At 48.9% G+C, this 22,420-nt stretch overlaps 1 protein-coding gene across 8 annotated transcripts in view; it reads left to right on the top strand.

The window, feature by feature from the left end:
* Positions 1-22,420, top strand: part of Cacna1a (calcium voltage-gated channel subunit alpha1 A) — a 306,123-nt gene that overhangs the window by 102,343 nt on the left and 181,360 nt on the right. For all 8 annotated transcript variants that reach the window (XR_015447494.1, XM_004872432.3, XM_004872431.3 and 5 more), the window contains exon 4: positions 21,657-21,762. Coding sequence is in view for 7 of the 8 variants with exons in the window: in XM_004872432.3 (XP_004872489.2) it covers positions 21,657-21,762 (106 nt within the window). In the remaining variant the exon portion in view is untranslated. The remainder of the gene's footprint in view (positions 1-21,656; positions 21,763-22,420) is intronic.

Raw genomic sequence — 22,420 nt, 5'->3', positions numbered from 1 at the left:
CCACCTTGCCTGGCACACAAGGGTGGGAAGGAAGGAGCGTGGAGGTTGGGTAACAGACAGAAGCTGTCCAGGAGCCCACCTGACTGCAGGGGAGACCGGGAAACCCAGTCCACAGGGCACAAGGTTTGCTCCAACAAGCACATTGTCTTCTTTCCATGAGGAGAAGCCAGGTTCGTGGGTAGTAGAAAATAAATATCAGAAGTCTACTACCTGGCTGTTATTATTGGTGGTGGCTATTGGTTCTTTCTGCATGTTGTTACCTGGCTGCTTTCTTTCCTCTGTTTGAAAATTCTTTCATTTTGAGTGAAAATATTCACTTTTTTCTTCAGTGCTGGGGATGGAACCCAGGGGCTCATGCATTCTAGGGAATTGGTCTACCGCTGAGCAGTAGCCTCAGCCCAACTGAAAATCTTGCTGCTCTCCATGCAAGTTAAATTCTGTGCTAAGCTTGTGTGTGGGTCCCTCTGCTTCAAGAACGTGATGGAGTCAATAGAAAGCCAGTGACTGCTGTTGAAGTCACCCATCTCTCTTCTGGAGGTGAAACCTACAGGCCACCCCTCGGCCTAAGTCCCAGGGCCGGAAGCGGGTGCTCTCCTCGCCCAGGCTGCTCCTCTTTGGAACGTGTCTTGGCAGCTGGAAGGAGGTGCACACTCCACCTTGCAGCCCGCACACGGCAAGAACCCGCCTCACCCGCTGTGCAGCTGTGTGAGCCCAGATATCCACCCCAGCTCCGGTTAGCCAGGGCCTGGGACAGTGACTGTGCCCTCCCAGCCACGCCCCCCATCCCCAGGTCTAAGAAGCCAATGAAGCGAGGGACAGACAGGCCCCACAGTCCCCCACCCCACCCCACCCCACTCCCACTCCATGCCACGTACTCAACCTCCGTCGCCTGACCTCCAAGCGTCCTGGTTTCCATTGCCCTCTTCCTGACTTGGCTGGGTCCAGACTTCCAGCAGTGATGGCCCCTCCCTGTGGCTCAGTTTCCTCATCTGTAAAATGGTGACAGTCGTTGTAATGAGAGTTCTGGGTCAAGGGCCGGGGTGCAGCTGGGGTGGAGCCCTGGTTGGGTGTGCTTGTGGCCCTGGGTTTGATCCCCAGCAGAGGGGGAGTGGGCAGCAGGAGTTCTGGGTTAGAGGCCTCCTCCTTCCTGTCGACTGGGCATGTTCTCCTGATGCCCAGAGGGGTGGGTGCCACTGCCACCCTCCCCATGATACAGAGAAAACCAGGGCAAAGAGAGGCTCGGGAGCTGACGTCTTAAACACCACGAGAAGGGATCTGAATTAAAGCTGTTGGCTCCATGGTCCTTTACTTAATTTGCTTTTTGAGGTTTCAGTAGCCTGTGGTCAACCGTAGTCCAAAGATACTAAATGGGTGATTCTGGAAATGAACAATTCATAAGTCTTAATTCACATACCATTCTGGGTTGTTTTTTTCTGCCCTGGGAATTGAACCTAGGGTCTTTTCACTGAGCTATATCCCCAGCCTCTCCCCTTCTCTCTCTCTCTCTCTCTCTCTCTCTCTCTCTCTCTCTCTCTCTCTCTCTCCCTCTCTCATCTATCTATTTATTTCTTTATTGACACAGTCTGGCTAAGTTGCCCAGGCTGGGCTCAAACTTGCAATCCTCTTGCCCCAGCCTCCCACAGGGCTAGGTTACAGGTGTGTGCCACTATGCCCAGCTTGCCCCTCATTCTAAGTAGCTTTATAAACTCCCTCACTACCCCTATTCCATCCTGCCAAGATGCAATTCATCCCTTTGCCCAGAGTTTCCACACTGCATGTACCCTTTACCCAGTAGTCACTTAGCAGCTGACTCAGTTACTAGATTGACTGATCTCCCCTCTGTGTGACAGCGCTGAAGTTCAGGTGACTCTTATTTTACTTAATAATGGCTCTGAGGCTCCAGAGTACAGGTGACAATTGTGTGAAAGTACATTGTTCTACTTTGGTTACTCTCTTCCCGTGCCTAATTTAAACTTTCTCGTCATTATGCGCTTAAAATGCAGGAGGGCCATGGTTCTCCTGCCTGCTTTGTAAGTGCAAGGTCCTGAGTTCGATCCCTGGTACCAAAAAAAAAAAAAAAAAGAAAATGCAGGAATACACAAGGTTCAATACTACCTGTGGTCTCAGGCCGCTGCCACGGATCTCAAAATGCATCCTCCACAGATCAGGAGGGCTACAGTAACAGTTGTGTGCTGTTGTTACAGCACAGGGCTTGGCAAACTTCCTGGAGAAGGCTACAGAATAAAGATCGGAGGCTTTGTGGGGCCTGCGTTCTTCTTGGGACCAGGTAGCAAGGCAGCCACAGAAACCTCACGCGTAAATGAGGGCCCCAGTATGGCTGTGCCAGTGAAACTTTAGTCACAGGAACACTGCCTGGCTGGGCTTGGGGCTGGCCCGGGCCTGAGGGAGGGTGTATTACTGCACGTCAGCGCTGCTTGGCCCATGTTTTTCTGTTCACATTCATCTTTTTCTTATTTAGTACCAGGGATCAAACTCAAGACTTTGTGCTGTCGGGGTAGGCACAAGGCCACTGAGCTAAATCCCCGGCCCTTCACATCGCCTTTTCTCTCCCTTCCACACAATGCCAGCCTTTCCTCCTCCCCGCCTGTCTGCCTTTCAGTGGGTTCTCCTGATGCCAGGGTGTGAAGGCGTGGGAAAGGATGCAGAGCTCTGAGCTTTGGCCTGTCTTCCTCCTCCCCCTCTACCTTCCCTCTTGGCTCCCTTCTTTCTGAGCTCTGGAAGTTACCAGTCCTTGTCCATTGCTGGTTTTCTCTGTCTTGGAAACCCAGAACTTCTGCCCAGCGGCCCTCTTCCCTCATGTAGCACTTGCCTACCTACAACACGCAGGCCAAGCTGGCCTCAGTGCCTTTGCACTGACTGCTCCTGCCTCTGCCCAGATCCCCCCTCCTTTGGGAACTTTCTGTCTCCCTCCTTCAGCTCTTTGCTCAGAGGTCACCTTCCTAGTGTCCACCCTGTTGCTCATTGCAAACTTAGCATTTAACTCCTCTGTTCTGCCACTTTTTCCTCTTTGGAACGTCTTGTTGAGAGAAGGGCAGTCCTGGGGATTGGACCCAGGGCCTTCACCCTGAGCTTCAGCCCCAGTCCTTTTTAAGTTTTTAGACAAGGTTTCACTAAGTTGCTCAGGCTGGCCTTGAACTTGGCAGTCCTCCTGCCTCAGCCTCCCACGGTGTTGGGATTGCAGGCGTGCACCACCCCACATTCATTCTTACTGCTGAGAAGCAGTAAAAATGCCAAGATTTGTGTCTCCGGCTACCTGTTGATGGCCATTTGTGTTTATTCTCAAGTTGGTGACCGTCAGGTTGCTGTGAAATTCTTGTCTTTTTGCCCAGTTCCTCACTTGTGCCTCTTTACAGATCCTGTGAGTTTCCCATCTGGAGATGAAGCCTCGCAGCCCAGGTGACCCAGCACCCACTCCAGCCCACATTCGCCTCCACTTATCACAGTGTCCGATGCTGCATTTATTTTGGGGGAAATGGGAGTAGCTTCGTGACCAGAATCAGCTATTTCCAGAACAAAAATATCAGGGGCTGGGAATTCAGCTCGGTGGCACTGTGCCTACCTCGAAAGTGCAAGGTCCTGAGTTTGATCCCTGGTACAGAGGGGACAAAAAAGCCAGAACAAAAATATGGAAGAAAAAAAAATTTGTAAACAGCTCAAGGGATACACTGAGTTCTCTGGGTTTCCAGGAATGAAGAGGTGAGAGTTGTTTGGGAGGAAAAAATCAAAGACTGCTTCCCGGAGGAGGAGGCTTTTGGGGGCCCGTTTCGCAGGGCTTTGGAAACAGAGACAAAAGGAGGGGGCTTGTGGGTGATGGCAGAGGTGACAGGGTTGACAAGCCGTCAGCAGAGATGAGAGCCACCGTGGCTGCAGAGTGCGGAGGTGTCTTGGGCCGCACCAGGTGTGCATCCCAGTGACCCCTGTTGGAGCCCCAAGCAAGGCTGAGGAGAGGGAGAAAATGACTGGGCCAGGCCCAGCGTGGTCTCCACCTGTGACTTCTCTGTTCCTTCCTCCATGTCCCCAGCACTAGTGTGGTGGGGATTTGTTTCATTCATGCTGCATGGATAAGAATAAGGAACATCATGAGCCAAGTGTGGTGGTGCACCCCTATAATCCCAGCTCCTGGGAGGCTGAGGGAGGAGGATCTCAAGTTTGAGGCCAGCATGGGCAACTCAGCGAGACCCTGTCGCAAAAACAATTAATCTCGGGGCTGTACCCAGAGGGATAGTGCTTTCCTGGCATGTATAAGGGCCTGGGTTCCATTCCCAGAAACGCGTGTGTGTGCGCGCGCACACACACACACACACACACACACACACACGGGGTCACTGTGTGTGGAGTCTGCACTGTACACTGACTGGGTTTGGTCACTGCCCAACCCCTACCAGCTGCGTGCCTGGTAGTGAGCCTCAGTTTCCCTACTCTGTAAAAGGAGCACAGTCTGCCTTGTCTCCCAGGGCTGTGCCTTCCCTTAATGGATCCTGACAGCATGTATCATAAGCCTGGTGTTCTGCTTATGACACAGGAAGTAGTCAGAAAAGTCTCTGCCTTCCTGCGGCTTCCACTCCCTTCTTATGAGACATCAACAACAAACCAAATAATAAGTTGTGTGCCGCTTTGGAAAATAGTGAAATAGCTGGAGAGGAGACAGGGAGAAGCGGATTTGGTTTCCTTTGAACCAAGACGGACAGGCGGTGGGGAGGTCATGAGAATATCTCCAGTGGGGAGCGAGTGTAAAGGCCCTGGGGTAAGATGCAAGGGGCTCTCTGGTTGGACAGGTGGACAGGGCTCTGTGTATCTGTGTGCAGAAAGCAGCTCCCTGCTGCTCAGAGCCACCATGGGAAGGAAAAGCTCCCACCCATGGTGTTGAGTGTCTTCCCAAGTCCTCGCCTGCATTCCTGCCTGCTGCAGGGAGTGGGGCAGAGCCAGGATCTGCTCCAGTTCCGTCTGGCTGGGGTGCCCAAGGGGAGTTGTGGGGGCAGGCCCAAGCCAGCACCGTCCTCCCTGACTACCACCCAACTCCACTGCATTTCCCAGAATCAGGCAGGAAAATGTCCAGGATGGGGGTGCTGACGGCCGGGGCCCTGAGCAGCTCAGGCCCAGCACTGAGGAGTGTTTGTTGGACCCATGTGTGGACCACAGTGACAGCTTTCAGAGGAAGAACAAAGACATGTTTTCTCACCATTATACTTCTCCCTCCTGCTTTGTTGTTGTTGTGTGAAACATGGAACCCGGGGCCTCAGCTATACCCGGCAAGTGCTCTGCCACTAAGCAACATCCCAGGCCCTTTATAAAAAAATTTTTTAAAAAATTTAAGACAGGGTCTAAGCTGCCCAGACTGGGCTGGAACTGCAATTCTCCTGCCTCAGTCTCCCAGCATGCTGGGATGACAGGCGTGCGCTGCCAGGCTCTTTTTCCTGATTTTTAATCTTGAACAAAACAAAACAAAACTTGGGAAGAATTGCCTTTTCTTTTGAGGAGAGAAGTGGTTTCTAAAGCTTTGGGCATCGACTTGGTCACACGGTGCCTCCTTCTGCCTATGGCAGATTCCTCTCTTCTCCTCCATGTCTGCAGAGGGGTAAAGAATCCCTGCTTTAACCCATTTTGTTTTAACTCTTGTCATCTTCATGTCCCTTTCCTGTCCCGTTTCCCCCTTTCACTTACTCTATTTGGGGGTCCTGGCCACACTGGCCATCCCCTGAGCCATTTTTGCTCCTTTCTTGGAATCTGCATTGCTTCTCTCTTGCTGTTCCTGTTTCTTTCCGATGTGCTCCCTGGGGAGTCTGGTTGTAGTTGCAAGTTACCAGCTGTGCACCACTCCAAGCCGGGAGACAATTCCTCCCGCCTGCCTAAGCAGGACCCTGGGCCAGTTGCGACTGTCACTTGGTGTAAATCCTCCTTTCCTGGGTCCATGGAGACCCAGGCTGGGGCCCTTGGCTGGGCTTCTCGGTGCCCTGGCTGTGCTCGGTGTTGGCTCATTGATTAAGCTCCCAGGAAGGCTGCCAGCAGCCTCCAGGACGAGATCAATAGAGCTTGTGAAGGTAAAAGCTTCTTTGGGAGGTGCAGAGTGTGTGGGTTTACTTTGTAATGTAAGGCTTCAAGGAGAATTTCATGGATGGCAGGGCTGGCAAGGAGAGAGGCTGGCAGAGCCTGGGACTTGGGCTATGCAGAAGGACCAAGGTGGAGAGGTTTTGTCAGGGGCCTGGAAAATGTGGCTTCAGTTGTCAGTGCAAAAACTGTGGCGTTAGAAGAGAAGGTAAAACCAGGCTTGATGGCACACACTACTGTAGTCTCAGTTACTCAGGAGGTTGAGGCAGGAGGATCCCTTGGGTCCCGGAGTTTGAGGCCAACCTAGGCAACTTAACAAGACACTAGAAATGGGCAGGGGTGCAGAAAGGACTGCTACTGAGTTGTGAAGAAAAATAAAGTACAATAAATGTACATTTATTTGGTCAGTCAAAAAACATCAAGCAAGGTCCTGCAGTTTGCCTGGCACTGAGATGTGTGGCAGAAGATAATGGTGAGCAAGACAGATGTGGTGTGTGTCCTCGTGGAGCTTGAAGGAAAAGAAAGGCATTTTAGGAAGCAGGTGCAGACACAGTTACTAACTGGCATTCGGAAGAAAACCAATGACATCTTGGAGGAGTGTCCTGGGCTGCGAGTATAAATGACCTGGGTGGTCTGAAACAACAGAAATACCTCTTCTCCTGTCTTGGGGCTGGAAGTGCAATGTCAGGGTGTCCCTGCAGGCTCTGGGCCCTCTTCCACCTCCTGGTGGCCATGGGTGTCCTTTGTGTTGGCTGCCTCACTCACTCCAGTCTGTCTTGTTGTCTTCAGCCTTCTCCATATCTGCTTTTCCTCTTCTGTGTCTTGTATGGGCCTTGTCATGGATTTGGGGGCATAGATAACCCAGGGTGATCTCAGCTTGAGATCCCTAACTCATTACACGCATGAGGCCCTTTTCCCAAGCAAGGCCAGAGTTGCCACTTCCAGGAGTCAGGGCATAAACGAACCTTTTTCTGGGAAAGGAGTGAGAAGGATTAGGTGGCAAGATGCCCTGTAAACAAAGACATGAAGGGTGGGAAGCACAGAGCAAAGCATAAGCAGAATGAGAAGGGAGAAGATTCCCAGGCAGAGAGAACAACATGTGCAAAGGTCCTGGGATGGGAACGAATTTGTTGTGTCCAAAGAGAAGCACTGTGCCCAGAAATGAAAGAGCAGAGAGGAAAATGGGTGGGAAGAGACCCGAGAGGTTGGCAGGAATGGGTTACACAAAACCTTCTAGGTCAGCGTCTGAAGGTGAGCTCTGCTCTACAAGCAACAGGATGCCCTCAGAAGCATTTACAGGATGAGCCAGAGTGATTCCTCATCCTTGAAAAAAATCATTGAGGTGAAATCCACACAACATAAAACTGGCCACTTCATATGCACCATTCAGTGGCATTTCAGTGCATTCACAGTGTTGTGCCATACCACCTGTATCAAGTTCCAAAGCATTTCCACCATCCCCAGATAAAAATGCATCCATTATGCAGTTGCTCCCTATTCTCTCCCCCACTTCCAGTAGCTAGTAATTTGTTTTTTGCCTCAGTGGATTCACCTACCCTGGATATTGCATATGGATGGAATTGTGCAATTTGTAACTGTTGAAGTCTGGCTGCTTCTGCTGAGCATGGTGCCCTGGCTTGGAGGTCAGCAAGGCAAGCAGGAGGCTGCCCTGGGGTCTGCTGGGGCTATAGATGCATGGAGGGCAGAGAGGGGTGGCTTTCAGGGTGTGCAGGAAACAGTGACCAGGAACAGATTTGGGGGGATCTGTTGTATATCAGTGTGAGATGAGGGAGGTGGAAGAGCTGGGAAGGCGTCCTCTTCCATAGGCACCAAGAGGCTGCTGGAATGACATGGAACGACATGAAGAAGGTGATTGTGGAAAAGGGGAGGAGTGTTGGGAGGGAACTGAAACATTTGGACTTTGGACAATGCAGTGGGTTGAAGAGTATTCTCCAAAAATTCAGCTTCCCCTAGAAACTCAGAATGTGACCATATTTGGAAATACGGTCTCTGCAGAAATTGACTGAGTCCAGGACTAAGATACAATCATCCTGGATGCGAGTGGACCAGGATCCTAGGAAATTTGTTTATATAAGAAGACTTTGGGGGAGAACAGAAGTGGGGATGGGATCAGGGTAGCCGCAATCCAAGACTGCCAGGAGCTGCCGGGGGCTGGGAGAGGCAGGGAAGTGTCCTCCAGAGCCTCTGGGGAAATCAGCTGAGCTGACACTTGGTGCTGGACCTCTGGCCTCCACAAACAGTGAGAGAACATGTTGCCTTTATTTTCATCCATTGTATCAATCAGTGTTCTGTTGCTGGAGCAAAGCACCTGAGGCAGTTAACTTATGAAGAGAACTTTGTTCTGGCTCTTGGTTGTAGGGGTTGCAGTCTAAGATCGAGTAGCCCATGGCTTTGGCAAGGCAGAACATCAGGGCAGGGACGTAAGGTGGAGGAAGTTGCTTAGAGAAGGGATGCACAGCAGAGACCCATGGTCATCTTGAGGGTTCAGAAAAGGCCTGAGGAGCTGCCATGAGGCCCTGCCTCCTATGGCAACCCTGGTCCCAGGCTTGGTGGCTGCTACAGTAGAGACCAACACAGACTCCTATGGAGTCTGAGGGGCCTCTGAGAAGGCCCAGGGAACCCTGTGCTCCCCAAGACCACACTGTGCAGGAGAGAGGAAGGAAAACCCCTGGACCTCTTCTTGTCCCCAGTCTTCTTCCTGTGTCTTCTGTTAACCAGACCTATGGAAGGCAGGGTGTGGTGGGGACCCGGGTGATGCTGCCTCTGCCCAGACTCTGGAGGGCAGTGACTGGATGTTGGGGGGAGGGTAATGAGAGAATAAAAAAAAAATAACAAAACGTAGGAGATTTGCAGGAGGACGCTCCACAAGAGAATGGGGATTTATGGAAAGAGAGCCCCACTTAGAGACAGGATAGGAAGAGAGGCGTGAAAAGGAAGGACTGTGGAACAGAAGCCAAAAGGATGGGAGAAAAACTACAGAATCCTAAATTAAGGCACTGAGCGGTGTGAGCATAGAAAAATAGCCCTGAAAGCCAGGTGTGGTGGGATACACCTAGAGTCCCAGCCACTCAGAAGGCTGAGGCAGGAGATTCATAAGGTTGAGCCCACCCTGGGCAGCTCAACAAGACCCCGATTCATAAATGAATAAATAACCCTGCTTCATAAGCAAACAAGCAAATGAATCAATTCTGGGCCACTCAGGGAGACCTGACTCATGAATGAATGATCGAATGAGTGAATGAAGTGGTTCTAGCCTCTGCTACTTTAGAGGTTTAGAAAGCCTCATTTAAAGAGTTTTGGCTAGGCATGGTGGCACATACTTGTAATCCCTCCATTTGGGAGACTGAGGATCTCCATGAGTTCAAGGCCCATCTCGGCTACATAGTGAGTTCAATGCCAGCCTGAATTCCCTCGTGAGACCCTGTTTCAAAAAAAAAAAAAAAGAGTTTCAATTACTCAGTGAGACCCAGGCAAAAAAGAAAGAGAGAGAAAGAAAGGGGAGGAAGGAAAAAAGGGAGAGATGGAAAGAAGAAGGGAGGGTGGGAGGCAAAGGAAGAGAAAAGGAAAGAGAGAGACCCTGGCTTTGGGCAGCCTGGATCCTTGGAAGTTTCAGCTGAGCCTGGAGAAGGCTTAAGGGTGGTAGATGAAGATGTGGCAAAACCACATTGCTTCCCGGGAAACATGGCTTGGTGGCTGAAGGAGAATTTGAGGTCAAGGATGGATTTCTGATGATGGGAGAATATGTATATAAGTCTCCCATCCACATACCAGTGGGCTCTAGTGTCTTCTTCCATCACAAACCCTGGAATCCACCAACATTTCATGGCAGAGCTTAGGTGGTTGATCTTGTTGGAGAATGTTCCACAGAGGCAGCTGGGTGAGTTCATGCTGGATGGAGTACTCAGGAGGGAGACAGGAGGAAGGAAGGGATGCAGAATGAATGCACCAAGCCAAGGTTGGTGGGGAAGATGGAAGACATGGTGCAATCTCTGGGCCACAGATCTCACAGGATGGATGTTGGGTTTGCATTTAAGAGAGACCATGAGCTGAGAGGAGTCCAGAGTGGTTAGAGAGAAGGATGCTGGATAGGGTATTTTGGAGGAAACTGGTGTAGCTTCAGGGCATGGATGGGTGGATGGCTTGGAAGAGACAGTGGTCACTGATGAGGAAGTAGGGATGTACTGTAGTGTACCAGTCTGGACAGGGTTCTCCACAGGAAAACAGAAGGTCATAGAAAGTAAACGGGTTCCTGGGAGTTCAGCATTCTGCTGCTGGTGCTGCCTTTGCTTTGGGCTTCCTCCTGATTGCATGGGAGGAACCTTGATGGTTGTTATGGATTAGATCTAGACTGTCCTCCCAAAGGCTCCTCTGTTCAGAGGTGGGGCTTCTGGAAAACAGTTGGATCATGGGGCCACCATACTCTTCAATGATGCATGCATGGCTGACTTGCTGAGGAAGCGGGCCTAATTGGGGGTGGGCCGTGGGGCAGGGTCTGCAGGGTGTGTCTACTTCATGGCTCCTCCCTTTGCTCTCTGCTTCCTTGGTGCTATGCCTGAGCAGCTCTCTGCCACCAGACCTTTCCTCCATGCCCCTCTTGCCTGTGAGCTGGGTGACCATGGGCTGAATCCTCTAAGCACTGTGAGCCAAAATCGACTTCTCTTCCTTTAAATTGTGGGTGTTGGGTATTCTGTCCAGCAAGGGGAGAATGCCTAAGATGTGGTCTTGGCTGGCGTGAGGGGGAACCATGGTGGCCTCACTGCCTCTCTTGGGGACCTTTTTTTGCTTCCACCTGCCCTGGAAGAGGCCCTCCTTCCCTCACCTGGCTTCTCAGGTTTCTCTTCACCTCACCTGGGCTGTGAAGTCCCTTCCTTGTTTGCTTCACTTGCTTTCCTGGGACCCTTGACCTTGACCTTCGATGGCTTCCTGGGGGCCATTCATGGGGGATGTCTGCTGAGACTGGAGTTCCCATTTTTCCCCTTTTTTATTAGTATATGTTTGTGATACAGAATATTCACCTTGGGGAATTTGTAGCCAGACAAACCATATCTTTTTTTTAATACCGTATCTTAATCATTTTTATTCCCCCTTCCCACCCACCTGCCTCCCCCCAGCTCCTGGTCCTTTTCCCATTTCCACAGTGTCTACCTCTCAGATTTCTATCATTTTTTATTTTGTTCTCTAAGTTATTTATATTTCAGGTTCCTTGTATAAGAAAAACCGTGGGCAATTTAAGCTTGAGTGTCTGGTTTATTTCACTTAACATTACGGTCCTGAGGTGATTCATGTTCCTACAAGTAACTCGAATTTATTGTTTTTTGTGTCTGAGTAGTACTCCTATAGGTTTCCCTTTTGTCCTTGTGGACTGATTGGTGTTGGTATTCATGGTCTTGAACTTTTCAGGTTTGAGTTTGAACCAACAGGTAGACAAAATGGGATGTCGGAGATCACATCGGCAGGGAATCGGGACCACATAGGTGGAAAGACGTCTCTGTAGTACAGTGGACATACCAGGGACTGTGGTTCTGAATCAGTTCAGAGGACAGGGGCTTCTCCCACTTGGAAGTCCCCATGGATATTTCCTGGGGTCAGGGTTCTCAGTTCCCATTTGGAGTCTTAACCACCTTGATGTGTATGTGTTTTCCAGGAGTCAGGTTAATTCTTCCATCTCTTAAAATTTAGAATTTTTTGATCCAGAGCAATATATGTGTGTGTGTGTGTGTGTGTGTGTGTGTGTGTGTGTGTTTATTTTTTTTTGGTACCAGGGATTGAACTCGGGTCCTTGCGCTTGTGAGGCAGGCAGTGGAACCACTGAGCTAAATCCCCGGCCCTGCAATTTATATATTTAAATAATGATTTAATTTCAGGAGGAACACACACATTTATCTCACTTTTTTTCAGTGCTAGGGATGGAGTCTGGCCTCACATATGCCAGGCAAGTGCTCTACCTCTGAGCTGCACCCCAGTCCTTCACCTTACGTTTGTGAATTCATGAACTACTATTCAGGGATAATTGAGGAACTTTGCTGTGAGAATGTCAAGTGTGAATCCCCTCTGACACAGCAATTGCACATCTTGGAATGGACCCTGCAGTAGAATTCTCACAAGTACACAAGGAGAAGTGGTCAGATTGTTTAGCCGTGGGATGCTTATAATAGAGACCGACTGGAAGTGTTTAGGGGAATATTAAATAAATGATGATGGATCCACTCACCAGAATACTTTACAGCCTTTTAAGAGATGAGCTCTGTTGTACCAATAGGGAATAATGTGTCCAGGGAGGTGAGAGGGAGAGCAGATTGAAGGTCATCCTTAGGGGCCCGTCTTTATAAAGGGAAGGTACAGTTTTATAGGTTTGTTTTCATTCCTTTAGTCATGTTTATTGAGCACCTACTAGTGTTAGGCACTTAGCTAGGCGCTAGGGAATATAGCTGAGAATAAACCAAATTCTTGCCCTAATGGGGCTGACATTGGTATAATCAGGTAAAGGAATGTATGCCTTGTTCAACGTGATGTGTGGTAAGAACAGCAGAAGCAGTAAGAGGAGAGGAGGAAGATAGAGATGATGGTGCAGTTGAGATTTTGGATCCAGCAGGGAAGGGTGCATTAGGGAGACTTTTCCTTGTTTGTTTGTTTTGTTCTGTTCTGTTCTGTTTGGGGTTGTTCAGTGGTGCTAGAGATGGAACCCAGGCCTCACACATGCTAAGCGAACATCCTACCATCGACCTATCCTCTCAGCTCTGCTGAGTTTTTTTATTTTGAGACAGGGCCTAGCTAAGCTGCCTCGACAGTTCAATCCTCCTGCCTCAGCCTCCTGAAGTTTTGGGATTGCTGGCAGGTACCGCTGCATTCAGTGAGATAATATTTGGGTGGAAACTGAAGAAGGCAAGGGAACAGACTTTGCTGATGCCCAGGAGAAGAGAGACCCAGGAAGGTGCAGCAGCCAGTGAAGCCGGTGCTCTGGGAGGGAGAAGGTGAGCAGCTGGGAAGTGGGCAGGGCAGGGACTTCCACTTTGCTAATGAAACACACATTTCAAAACAAAAAAAAGCATACCTTACCTTTATAATTAAAACTCTTGGTTATTTAAAGAAAAGAAAAAAGGATAGTTCTTGTGAGCTGTCTGGTGTTGCTCTCCATGGTTCAGGTCCTAGAGGGAAAAATTGGCTAGAAAAATCATTGAGTTAAAAAAAAAGTATCTAGCGGAGGTTTTCTTGAACAAGATGAGGTGAAAAAATATATACATTAAGATAATAAATTAAGAATTAAGTGAGATTCATATAACATAAAATTAACCATTTTTTCCCCTTTTTCTTGTGCTGGGGATGGGACCCAGGCCTCATAAATGATAGGCAAGCACTCACCACTGAGCTGGACCCCAGCCCTCTTTATTTTTTACTTTGAGACAAAGTCTTGCTCAGTTGCTCAGGCTGGCCTTCAACTTGTGATCCTCCTGCCTCAGCCTACCCACTTCACCATTTTAAAGTATAAACAGTTGGGTGGCATTCACAGTCTAGGGGACCACCACCTCTTGTCTAGTTCTGAAGCATTTCCATCACCTCCAAAGAAAACCTTGTACTCTTAAACAGTGGCTCCATTTTTCTCTTTCTTTTCCTCCTTCCTCCCCTAGCACCTAGCAATCTGTATTCTGTCTCCATAGGTTTCAAAATCTTCCATCAGCCCCCAAATCCATAAATGTATAGATAAGCAAACTATGGTGGATCGCACAATGGGGTATTTGCCGTAAAGAGGAAGGAGCCACCGGTCTGTGCTACAGTGTGGGAGAACCTCAAAAATATGATGAGACAGAGTGTAGCAGTGCACACCTGTCATCCCAACCCTCTGGGAGGCTGACACAGGAAGATTGCAAGTTCTAGCCCAGACTGGGCAATTTAGCAAACCTTGTCTCAAAAAAAAAAAAAAAAAAAAAAAATGAAGGGCTGGGGATGTAGCTCAGTGCAGAAGTCCTGGGTACAATCTCAAGTACTACAAAAACAAACTAAATACATGATGGGAAGTGAAAGGAGCAGACACAGAGGGCACATGGTGAGTAAAGCCACACCTGTGACATATGCAGTGGAGATTTTTCCAACTTTCATGTTACATCTGATGTTAAGGGAATGGACCAGACATATCCATTATGTTTTGTTCTTGGAAACCTTGCAGATTTGAAAGAAAGCCCAGTCAGCACTGAGGAGGTGTCCATCACGGGAGGGAAGGAGCCAAGATTTAGATGGGTAAAAAAGAAATAGTAAATGTTAATGATACTAGTAAGAGCAATTTCTTTTTCTCTCTTTCTTTTTCTTAGTGTGTATGTGTGTGTGTGTGTGTGTGTGTGTGTGTGTGGTGTGTGTGTTGCTGGAGATGGAACTCAGGGCCTTGCTCGTGCTAGACAAATTTCTACCACTGAGCTAATCCCCAGGCCTAAGATAAAATTTTATTGCTTGGTTTCAATGAGAGGAATCTCTTTCCATGGTTTCATAAAGATATTGAAGTTTCTAATCATCAGAGGACAGGAATAAACCACGCAAAGCACTCATTTGTTGAGCATTTACCCTACTCGGGGCTTGTTCTAAGTATATTGAGTGGATCATCTCATTTCTTCTTGCATGCCCTGAGAGAGACGGGTGTTGGTTTTCACGTTTTATGGATGAGGAAACTGAGGATGGAGAAGGAGTCATTGCCTGAGGTCAAAGCCATGTCTGGCCCTCTGCTGTTCTATTTCTTATGTGTATGTTTCCAGTTTTCTGAGCAGAAGCATGATCTAGCTGCCTTGAGTAGACTTCTCATTTCAGAACCAAAGCTTTCAAATCTCCACCCTCCCAGGACGGGGGCAGTTTACAAATGTCTGAGAGTTCACAGAGACTTAAGCTGGGATTCACCGCCTGCCGCTGTCCCTGGTACTGAAACCATCCTGCTAGCACCGGAGTTGCCTGCGCCAGCGTGGCCAGCACTCGAGGAACCCCTTTGCTGTGATTTTAGTTGGTACTGCATATTGGAGAGTTTGGAGCCCCTATGTGAGAACTGGAGACTCTAGATTCTTGGAAGTAGTAATAATCATTGATAGGACACATTGCGGTGGACTTAGGAAGCTGTGGACTGGGATGCGAGGGTTGAACATTAGTAAGCGAAATTATGGGTGTGAGGAGCTTGCCTAGCATGTGTGAGGCCCTTGGTTCAACCTCCCAGCACTGCAAAATAAATAAATAAATAAATATTTAATTGTAGCAGTTGTTTGGGACTTGGGTGCAGTGTAATCTGTTGGTCTAATCCATATGACTACGGCTCCAAGTGTTTCTTTACCCCAATTTTTAAAAGTCTTTTTAAACTTTATTTTCTTTTTTAATGAGCATATGTTTGCAATACCCAGGAAAAACATTCATCATGGGGCAGTGGTGCATATGCCTGTGCACCACTGCAGACCCTCTTTCCGCCTCCCCAAAGTTTACATCCCTGTTTCTTACCATCCATAACACTCTTTTGTTCTTTAGATTATTGACATTTTGGGTTTCTTAGGTAAGAGAATCCATGCGGTATTTAAGCTTGTGTGTGATTTGTTTCGCTTAGCATCCACCTTCTAACAAGGATAAGCTAGTGAGGGCTCTTTGAGGACCCTATCTTAGAGGCATGGACTGTGGATTGATCGATTGGGGTGTGAGCTCCAGTCCCAGCACTTCTTTATTATATCACCTGGAGCAAGTTTTTTAAATCTCTTGCAGACTTTACCTCCTTATCTGGAAAATGGGGCTGAGGACAGAACCACTTTGTAGAGTGGTTTTGAGGAAATAAAAAAATAACCAAAACAAAGTGCTCACTGTGGTGTCTGTGAGAAGCACTCAGTATGTGGCACTTGTTGTTAAGACTGTCAAGCTTGTTAATGGCCCTGTAGTAGATGCTCCTAATGCCCAGTTAAGTGGTAGCATTTGTTTAGTGGAGCAAGGACTATGTCCTCTTTTTTTTTAACTGAAGATTGAGCTCAGAGCCTTTACACTGAGCTACATCCTCAGCCTTTTTTTATTCTTTTATTTTGAGACAGGGTCTCACTAAGTTGCCCAGGATGCAGTGGAACTTGCCATCTTCCTGTCTCAGCCTCCCGGAGTGCTAGAATGACAAGACTATGTCTTAAAGTCATACATCGAAGTCCTTTGTAGGACCCTCTCCCCATTCCTGATGATTTCAATGCACATGGAACTAATACACCACACTTGGGGTGGGTTTGTGGGGCTGTGGACTGGTGTGCTGTGGCTGATCACTAATAAATTGTGGGCTGAAGTGTGACTCCATGGAGGCACTTGCTCTGGGGCAAAAGATCCATTCAACTTCTCCGGACAAGTTCCACTCCAGCATGGACTCCTTGAAGTATCTGTTTCCTCCAGATGCACCCTGCAGGCAGCCCCCATGGTGAAGACAGGGTCTCAATGAGTTATCAAACCTGATTTGATCCCTGCACCAACCACAGCAGGCTGGGAATGAGATGGGGTGGAGGGCAGTGCACAGAGCCGACTGGGTTCCTGGGGCTTCCACAGGGTCTCACAAAGGGCTTAAGAACCATTAGTCACAGTCACAATGAGAGCTGATTTTCCTTGATGTGCTACATCCCAAAAGCAATATCTCATCAGCAAAAGCAGTCCTTTGTCACCATGAAGACTCACTTGGTCATATCCAGGATCATGGGCAGCAGCCCCTCTGCAGTCCCTGGGGATCTTGATCAGTTCCTTTGTAGGGGGAGCCTTGGGCAATGCCCCTGCCTGCTTGGCTGCCTGCTTGTCTGATTTGAAGAGCCATTTCAAGAGGCAGCTTTCTTTCCCTTTCCTCCCTGCCAGGTTCTTTCTCTCTTTAGCTCCTCAACCCTGCCCCCCTTTGCCAGCTGATTATTCCGGATCCGCTGACTTAGGTACTTTCTCTCCAAACCAATCAGGGAGCAGTCAGCCCCGCACAGCACACACGGGCAGGCTCACCACAGCTGGGAGCTGGAACCCAGGCTTGCTAAATTGGGAGGATTAGGCATGACTCCAGGTTGGGCTGAGAAAGCACTGTTCTCCCCCAGCCCCCACCCCACCCAGGGTAATCTTTGACTTTTGCCTGGGGCCATGGACTCATCTTGAGGGTAGGTACTTGCCTCCTGTGCTTGCTTATTTTGAGGGGATGATTGGAGTCTTAACATACCTGTGAAGGCTTAGCCTGAAGGGAACAAAAGCAGGTGCACCCTCCCTTTCCCTCCCCCCTCACCTCCATAGGTGTTCACTGAGCAGCTGGTGCATCACGAATGCTTTAAGTGAAGAGGACAAAGCAGTGAACAAAGTTGACCCCAAAAATGTATGCTTGCATTATACTCACAGTCATATGGACTGGACAGACTGGACAAGATAAAGAAGGAAAATATACCAGATTTTTAGATAAAGGCTGAAGGGGAAAGATTAAGCAGGGGAGGGGCATTGGAAGAAGGGAACCTCAAGAGAAGACTTAAGGGAAATGGAATGGAAAGAGCATTCCAGATGCACATGCAGATGTCCTGGGGCAGGAATGTGTTTAATGTGCTTGGGGCCTGTGGAGGAGGCCAGTGTGGCTGGAGCCAATGACCAAAGCAGAGAGTAGAGGAGTTGAGGGTTATAGAGGTACTAGGGGTCTCACTGGCTTTTGGGGGGACTTTGGGTTTTCTTCTGAGATCAGATCCATAGAAATTTTTCATTTAATTTTTGTTGTTTTCAAACAGGGTCCCACTGTGTAGCCTAGGCTGACCTCAAACTTGAGGTGATTCCCCTGCCTCAGTCTCCCAAGTACTGGATTACAGGCATGCACCAGCACAGCCAGCCCATAGAAAGGTTTTGAATGCTTCCACATGTATGAGGATTGCATTGTCCTTTCTTCTTATTCATGCCATTCCACCATTGCTCTTTTAAAAATCAAAATTGGGGATTTCTTTGCAATCCTCTTTGCCTGAGTAGGGGCAGAAGCCTGCTAGAGAGGACTGTTGAATTTTCCTGTGTGGGTCAGAATGTGCAGGAGAAAGCTTGGAAGAGACAGGAGCCCCCACCTTTTTGCATGACTCAGAGCCCCAATTACCTGAGCTCCACCTACCCCTGAAATAGATCTCAGGCATTGCTACTGCTCAAACTTAAATTCTGCTGTGCACTCAAACCAGGAAATCTTTTCTGAGACCACCCTGACTCAGCAGCTGGAAGTGGGGCCTGAGCCTGCTGCAGTCCTCACAGGTGCTGCTAGTGCTTTGAGAGGCATCACCGATTCCCATTTAGGTGTGTGTATATGTTTGCAGGGTGTGTGTCTGTGTGAAGGGAGCGGGCAGTGGCATGTGATAGCCTGCTGCCACCTTCCGGGACTGTACCTGAAACCTTTAGCTAAGGGCTGAGGCAAAAGAAGCTACATACCAGCCATGTCACAGCAAGAGGCCAGGGCAGCACATGAGAGGGACTGCAGCTTGGTCCAGAAGCAAACAAGCGGCCTGAGTTGGCAGAGAGAAGTGAAGTCGCATTCAAAGCATGGCAAGCAGAGGCCAGGGAAGGGCTTAGTATGCTTCTCTGTGTACAAATATTGTCACTTATTTTCTGGGCTAAAGGGTGAGACAGAGTGGAATATTGTGTGACACAGCCCGGCTTTGTTCTCCAGGCTCCTAATGACTGTGGGCTCAGAGGCAGGAAGCCAATCAGAGATGATCGTCCGCAGGGCTGGCTTTTGTTGTCTCCCCAAATTGCCCTGAGAATCTGCTTTGCTTTTCGGAGTGCGTGGAGCGCAGCATCAGCTGCTTCCAGCTGGAGCAGAGGCTGGAGCCAGCGGTGGAGGGAGCCTGACTTGCCTGCCGTCTTGAGGCTTTTGCTCCTGGGTTTTCTGTTTCAGACTTTGTTTTTCCAACTGGAAAATGGGTTTATACTTCAGTCCCCCCTTCCTACTTCAGAAGGATGAGTTGATGAAGCTTCCAAAGTATCAAGCTGACTCTAGGGCCAGAGGGGAGGTTGAAACTGGTTAGTGCTCCCAGGAAAAAATTTGGAGGAGGAGAGAGGTTTCCCATGGACAAGACCCTGCAGTGTGTGGTATCCAATCCCTCTGTGAAGCAGTGGATTCTGGGGTCTCCAGGGGACACTCAGCAATGTGGGGAGGCACTTTGGGTTGTTGTAACTGGAGGGGACATGGCATTGGGTAGAGAGCACAGATGTGGCTCAGCTTTCAGTACCCCGGACAGCGCCCTCCACAGAGAGTGACCAGGCCCCAAATCTCAGTAGGGCCAAGGTTGGAATCCTTGTTCCTGAGAGCCTGGACCCTGGGACAGATCATCTGATGCAGGACTATGGGGCCTCTTCAATGCGGGGGAGAATTCTCAGCATTCAGAGAGCAGTTTGCAGAGAGAGAGAGAGAGAAATGAATGAGGCATCTAGGGAGAGCCACAGACTTCCCCTCCTTCAGATCTTGAAAGATCAGCTTCTCAGTTGTCTTCCCTGACCACTGTATGTTTTTATTGAGGTGAAATTCACATAACACATTTTAAAGTGACTAACGCCGTGGCATTTAGTACACTCGCAGTGTTGTAAAACCAACTGTCTGGTTGCAAAACATGAAGCAGTCACTCCACACTGCCTGGGCTTCCTGGCTTCCTGGCTCTGTTAATGGCCTCTTCTGGACATTTTACACATATGAACCATGCGCTGTGTGCTGCTTTTGTGTTGACTTCTTATACTTGGCATAGTGTTTCTGAGGTTCATCTGTGTTGTAACCTGGATCCGCATTTGATTTTTTATGGCTGATTCAGTGTTCTATCAGATGGGCCACACTTTTTATTTTTTATTAGTATATATCTGTGATGCATAATAATTCCATTCATCGTGGGGAGTTGGTACATAGAAACTGTATCTTGTTTCCAACTTCCCTTTCCCCTCCCCGATTTCCATCTCCCCCATCCTCAGGTCCCTGTCCCGTCTCTCTAAAGTGTACCTCTCTGCTTCCTATCATCATTTTTTGCTCTTTAAATTACTTATACCTCGGGTTTCTCATATAAGAGAAACCACGGGATATATAAGCTTCTGTGTCTGATTTATTTCGCTTAACATTATGATCTCAAGGTGCATCCATTTCCCTACAAATGACTCAGGCTTATCCTTCTTTATGGGAGAGTTGTATTCCATGGTGTGTAAATACTACATTTTCTTTATCCATTTATCTGTTGATGGACATACGGTCCGCTTCCATGATTTAGCTGTGTGAGCTGTGCTTTTAAACTAGCACGTTTTTGTTTTAATTGTTTGCTTTTGTGGTCCTGGGGATTGAACCCAGGGCTGCCTGCATGCTAGGCAAGCACTCTACCCCTGAGCTACAATCCCAGCCCCAAGTTGTGCTCCTATAAACATGGGTATGCAGGTGCTGCTTTTGTTGTTGTTTATTCATCATATTGAGGACATTCAGTGCAAATCCTCCACAGATTCCCAGATGCTCAGGTCCCTTCTCTAAATGGTGAACTCTTTGTGTAGATCTGCACACATCCTCCCCCTGACTCTACCTCCCCTCTTGATGAGTTTTGTTCCTGAGGCCGTGTAGATGCTGTGGATGACATTGTTATGTTCCATTGTCGAAGGGATAAGTGCGAGAAGAAAACATGTCTGAATGTGATCGGTGCAGACAGTTTTTTGTTCCTAGGTACTTTCCATCGCAGTTGGTAGAGTGGCCGTGGAGCTTGCGGATGTAACAACATATGGGCGCCCTGTCCAGCATGGTCCCTGCGATGTAGCTCATTTCTTTACTTTCTTCTCCTCCATGAGGCCTGAAAATTGTTTTGCCCTCCCTCGGCTCTGTTCCTAGTGTCCAGAACCTTGACAGGCAAACAGTTGATGCTGGAGGTGACATAGCGTATAGGTCCCCAGCCATCGGGGACACACAGCAGGTGAGCAGTCTGTTGGGTAAGAGATCAAAGCTTCCTGTGTCTCCAGCGGCTCCCACAGTTCCCATCACCACCTGACTTTCGCCTACCGTCAGATCCACGTGGTCTTAGGTTCTCAACGGAGCAAGGATCTCGCTCTCGTGTGACCTGCGCGTGCGTGGCAGCGGGGGGCGGGGCTCACAGTGAACTGAGCATGCGCAGGAGCTTGGACAGCCGCCGCCTCGTGAACTGCGTGTGCGTGGGCTCTAGGTTGCAGCTCCTTTAAGAGAATTTAACCCTGATAATCTGAGGAGAAGCCAGGCAGTGATGCCAGCACTAGGGAAAGAAATAATTATGTATCTCAAATATGTACTAGTAAAATTTTAAAAACTAAGAAAATTCCTCTTCACTCTGGTCTGTGAAAAAAGTTGTCTTCCACAGAACCAACCCCTAGTGCCAAAAGGGTTAAAAGACCGCTGCCGTAGAGGACAAATATCTGCATTTTCCTTACCAAGTGACCCACTGGGTTGGGCCCAAGAGGACGTGCTTCTGGCTTGGCCTGGCAGGGCCTGGGAGGGCGGGGTCCTCCGGACGGAGGCGGTGGGGCCACTGGGGGCTCGAGAGCGCTTGGGCCCTGGTTGTGGGAGCGAGTGCCCTACCACCCTCTCCTTTCCTATGAATCAGCCACGGAGATTCTCCTTAACTTCCCGCTACTCCCTTTGAATACATGATTTTAGCCACCATTATAGCGAACTGTATCGTCCTCGCCCTGGAGCAGCACCTGCCCGATGACGACAAGACCCCGATGTCTGAGCGACTGGTGAGCGGGGCGTCGCGGAGGCCGGGGAGGCGGGAAGCCTGACCTGCAGGGCGACAGCATCCGCAGAGAGCGGCCCTGCAGCCCAGCCCCCACCCTCAAAGAGGAGACCCGGTCACCCACGGGACAAACAGTGCCATCGTCCACGAGACATCATAGTCCAAACAGGGTTTGTTGGGGACTGGGCTGTGGCTCAGCGGTGATCGCTTGCCTAGCATGCGTGAGGCCATGGGTTCCGTCCCTTGCGTTGTTAAAAAAAAAAAAAGCAGAATTTATATGAAAAATTTTGACCATATACAAAAACAGTCGTGTGATGAACTCCCCTGAACCCATTCCCCAGATTTAGCCATCATGAAAGTCCTGCCATATTCCCTTCCACTGTCCCCTTTTGTCTCCTTGCCTTATCTTTTTGTTGGAAGTATTCTAAGGCACAGGGCAGCTACACCCTGGAGTCTGCATTACAAAAAAATGCAATATTATCTTAGGTTGCCACCAAGACATTATTCTGCCCAGCATAATAATGACATTAGTTCCCTGGAGTCACCTGAGACCTAGTCAGAAGGCACCTGTCCCTGATCATCTAGGGTTGTCACCTTACAGTTGGCTTGTTCTAACATCCAAACACAGTCTGAGTTTTTTGTTTTGTGTTTATGATACTGGA

The sequence above is a fragment of the Heterocephalus glaber genome, unplaced genomic scaffold (assembly GCF_053883595.1).
Source record: "Heterocephalus glaber isolate CG9 unplaced genomic scaffold, H.glaber_assembly_v1.0 deba00001760, whole genome shotgun sequence".
Taxonomy (NCBI): Eukaryota; Metazoa; Chordata; class Mammalia; order Rodentia; family Bathyergidae; genus Heterocephalus; species Heterocephalus glaber.
This window is presented reverse-complemented; position numbering and strand designations above follow the sequence as displayed.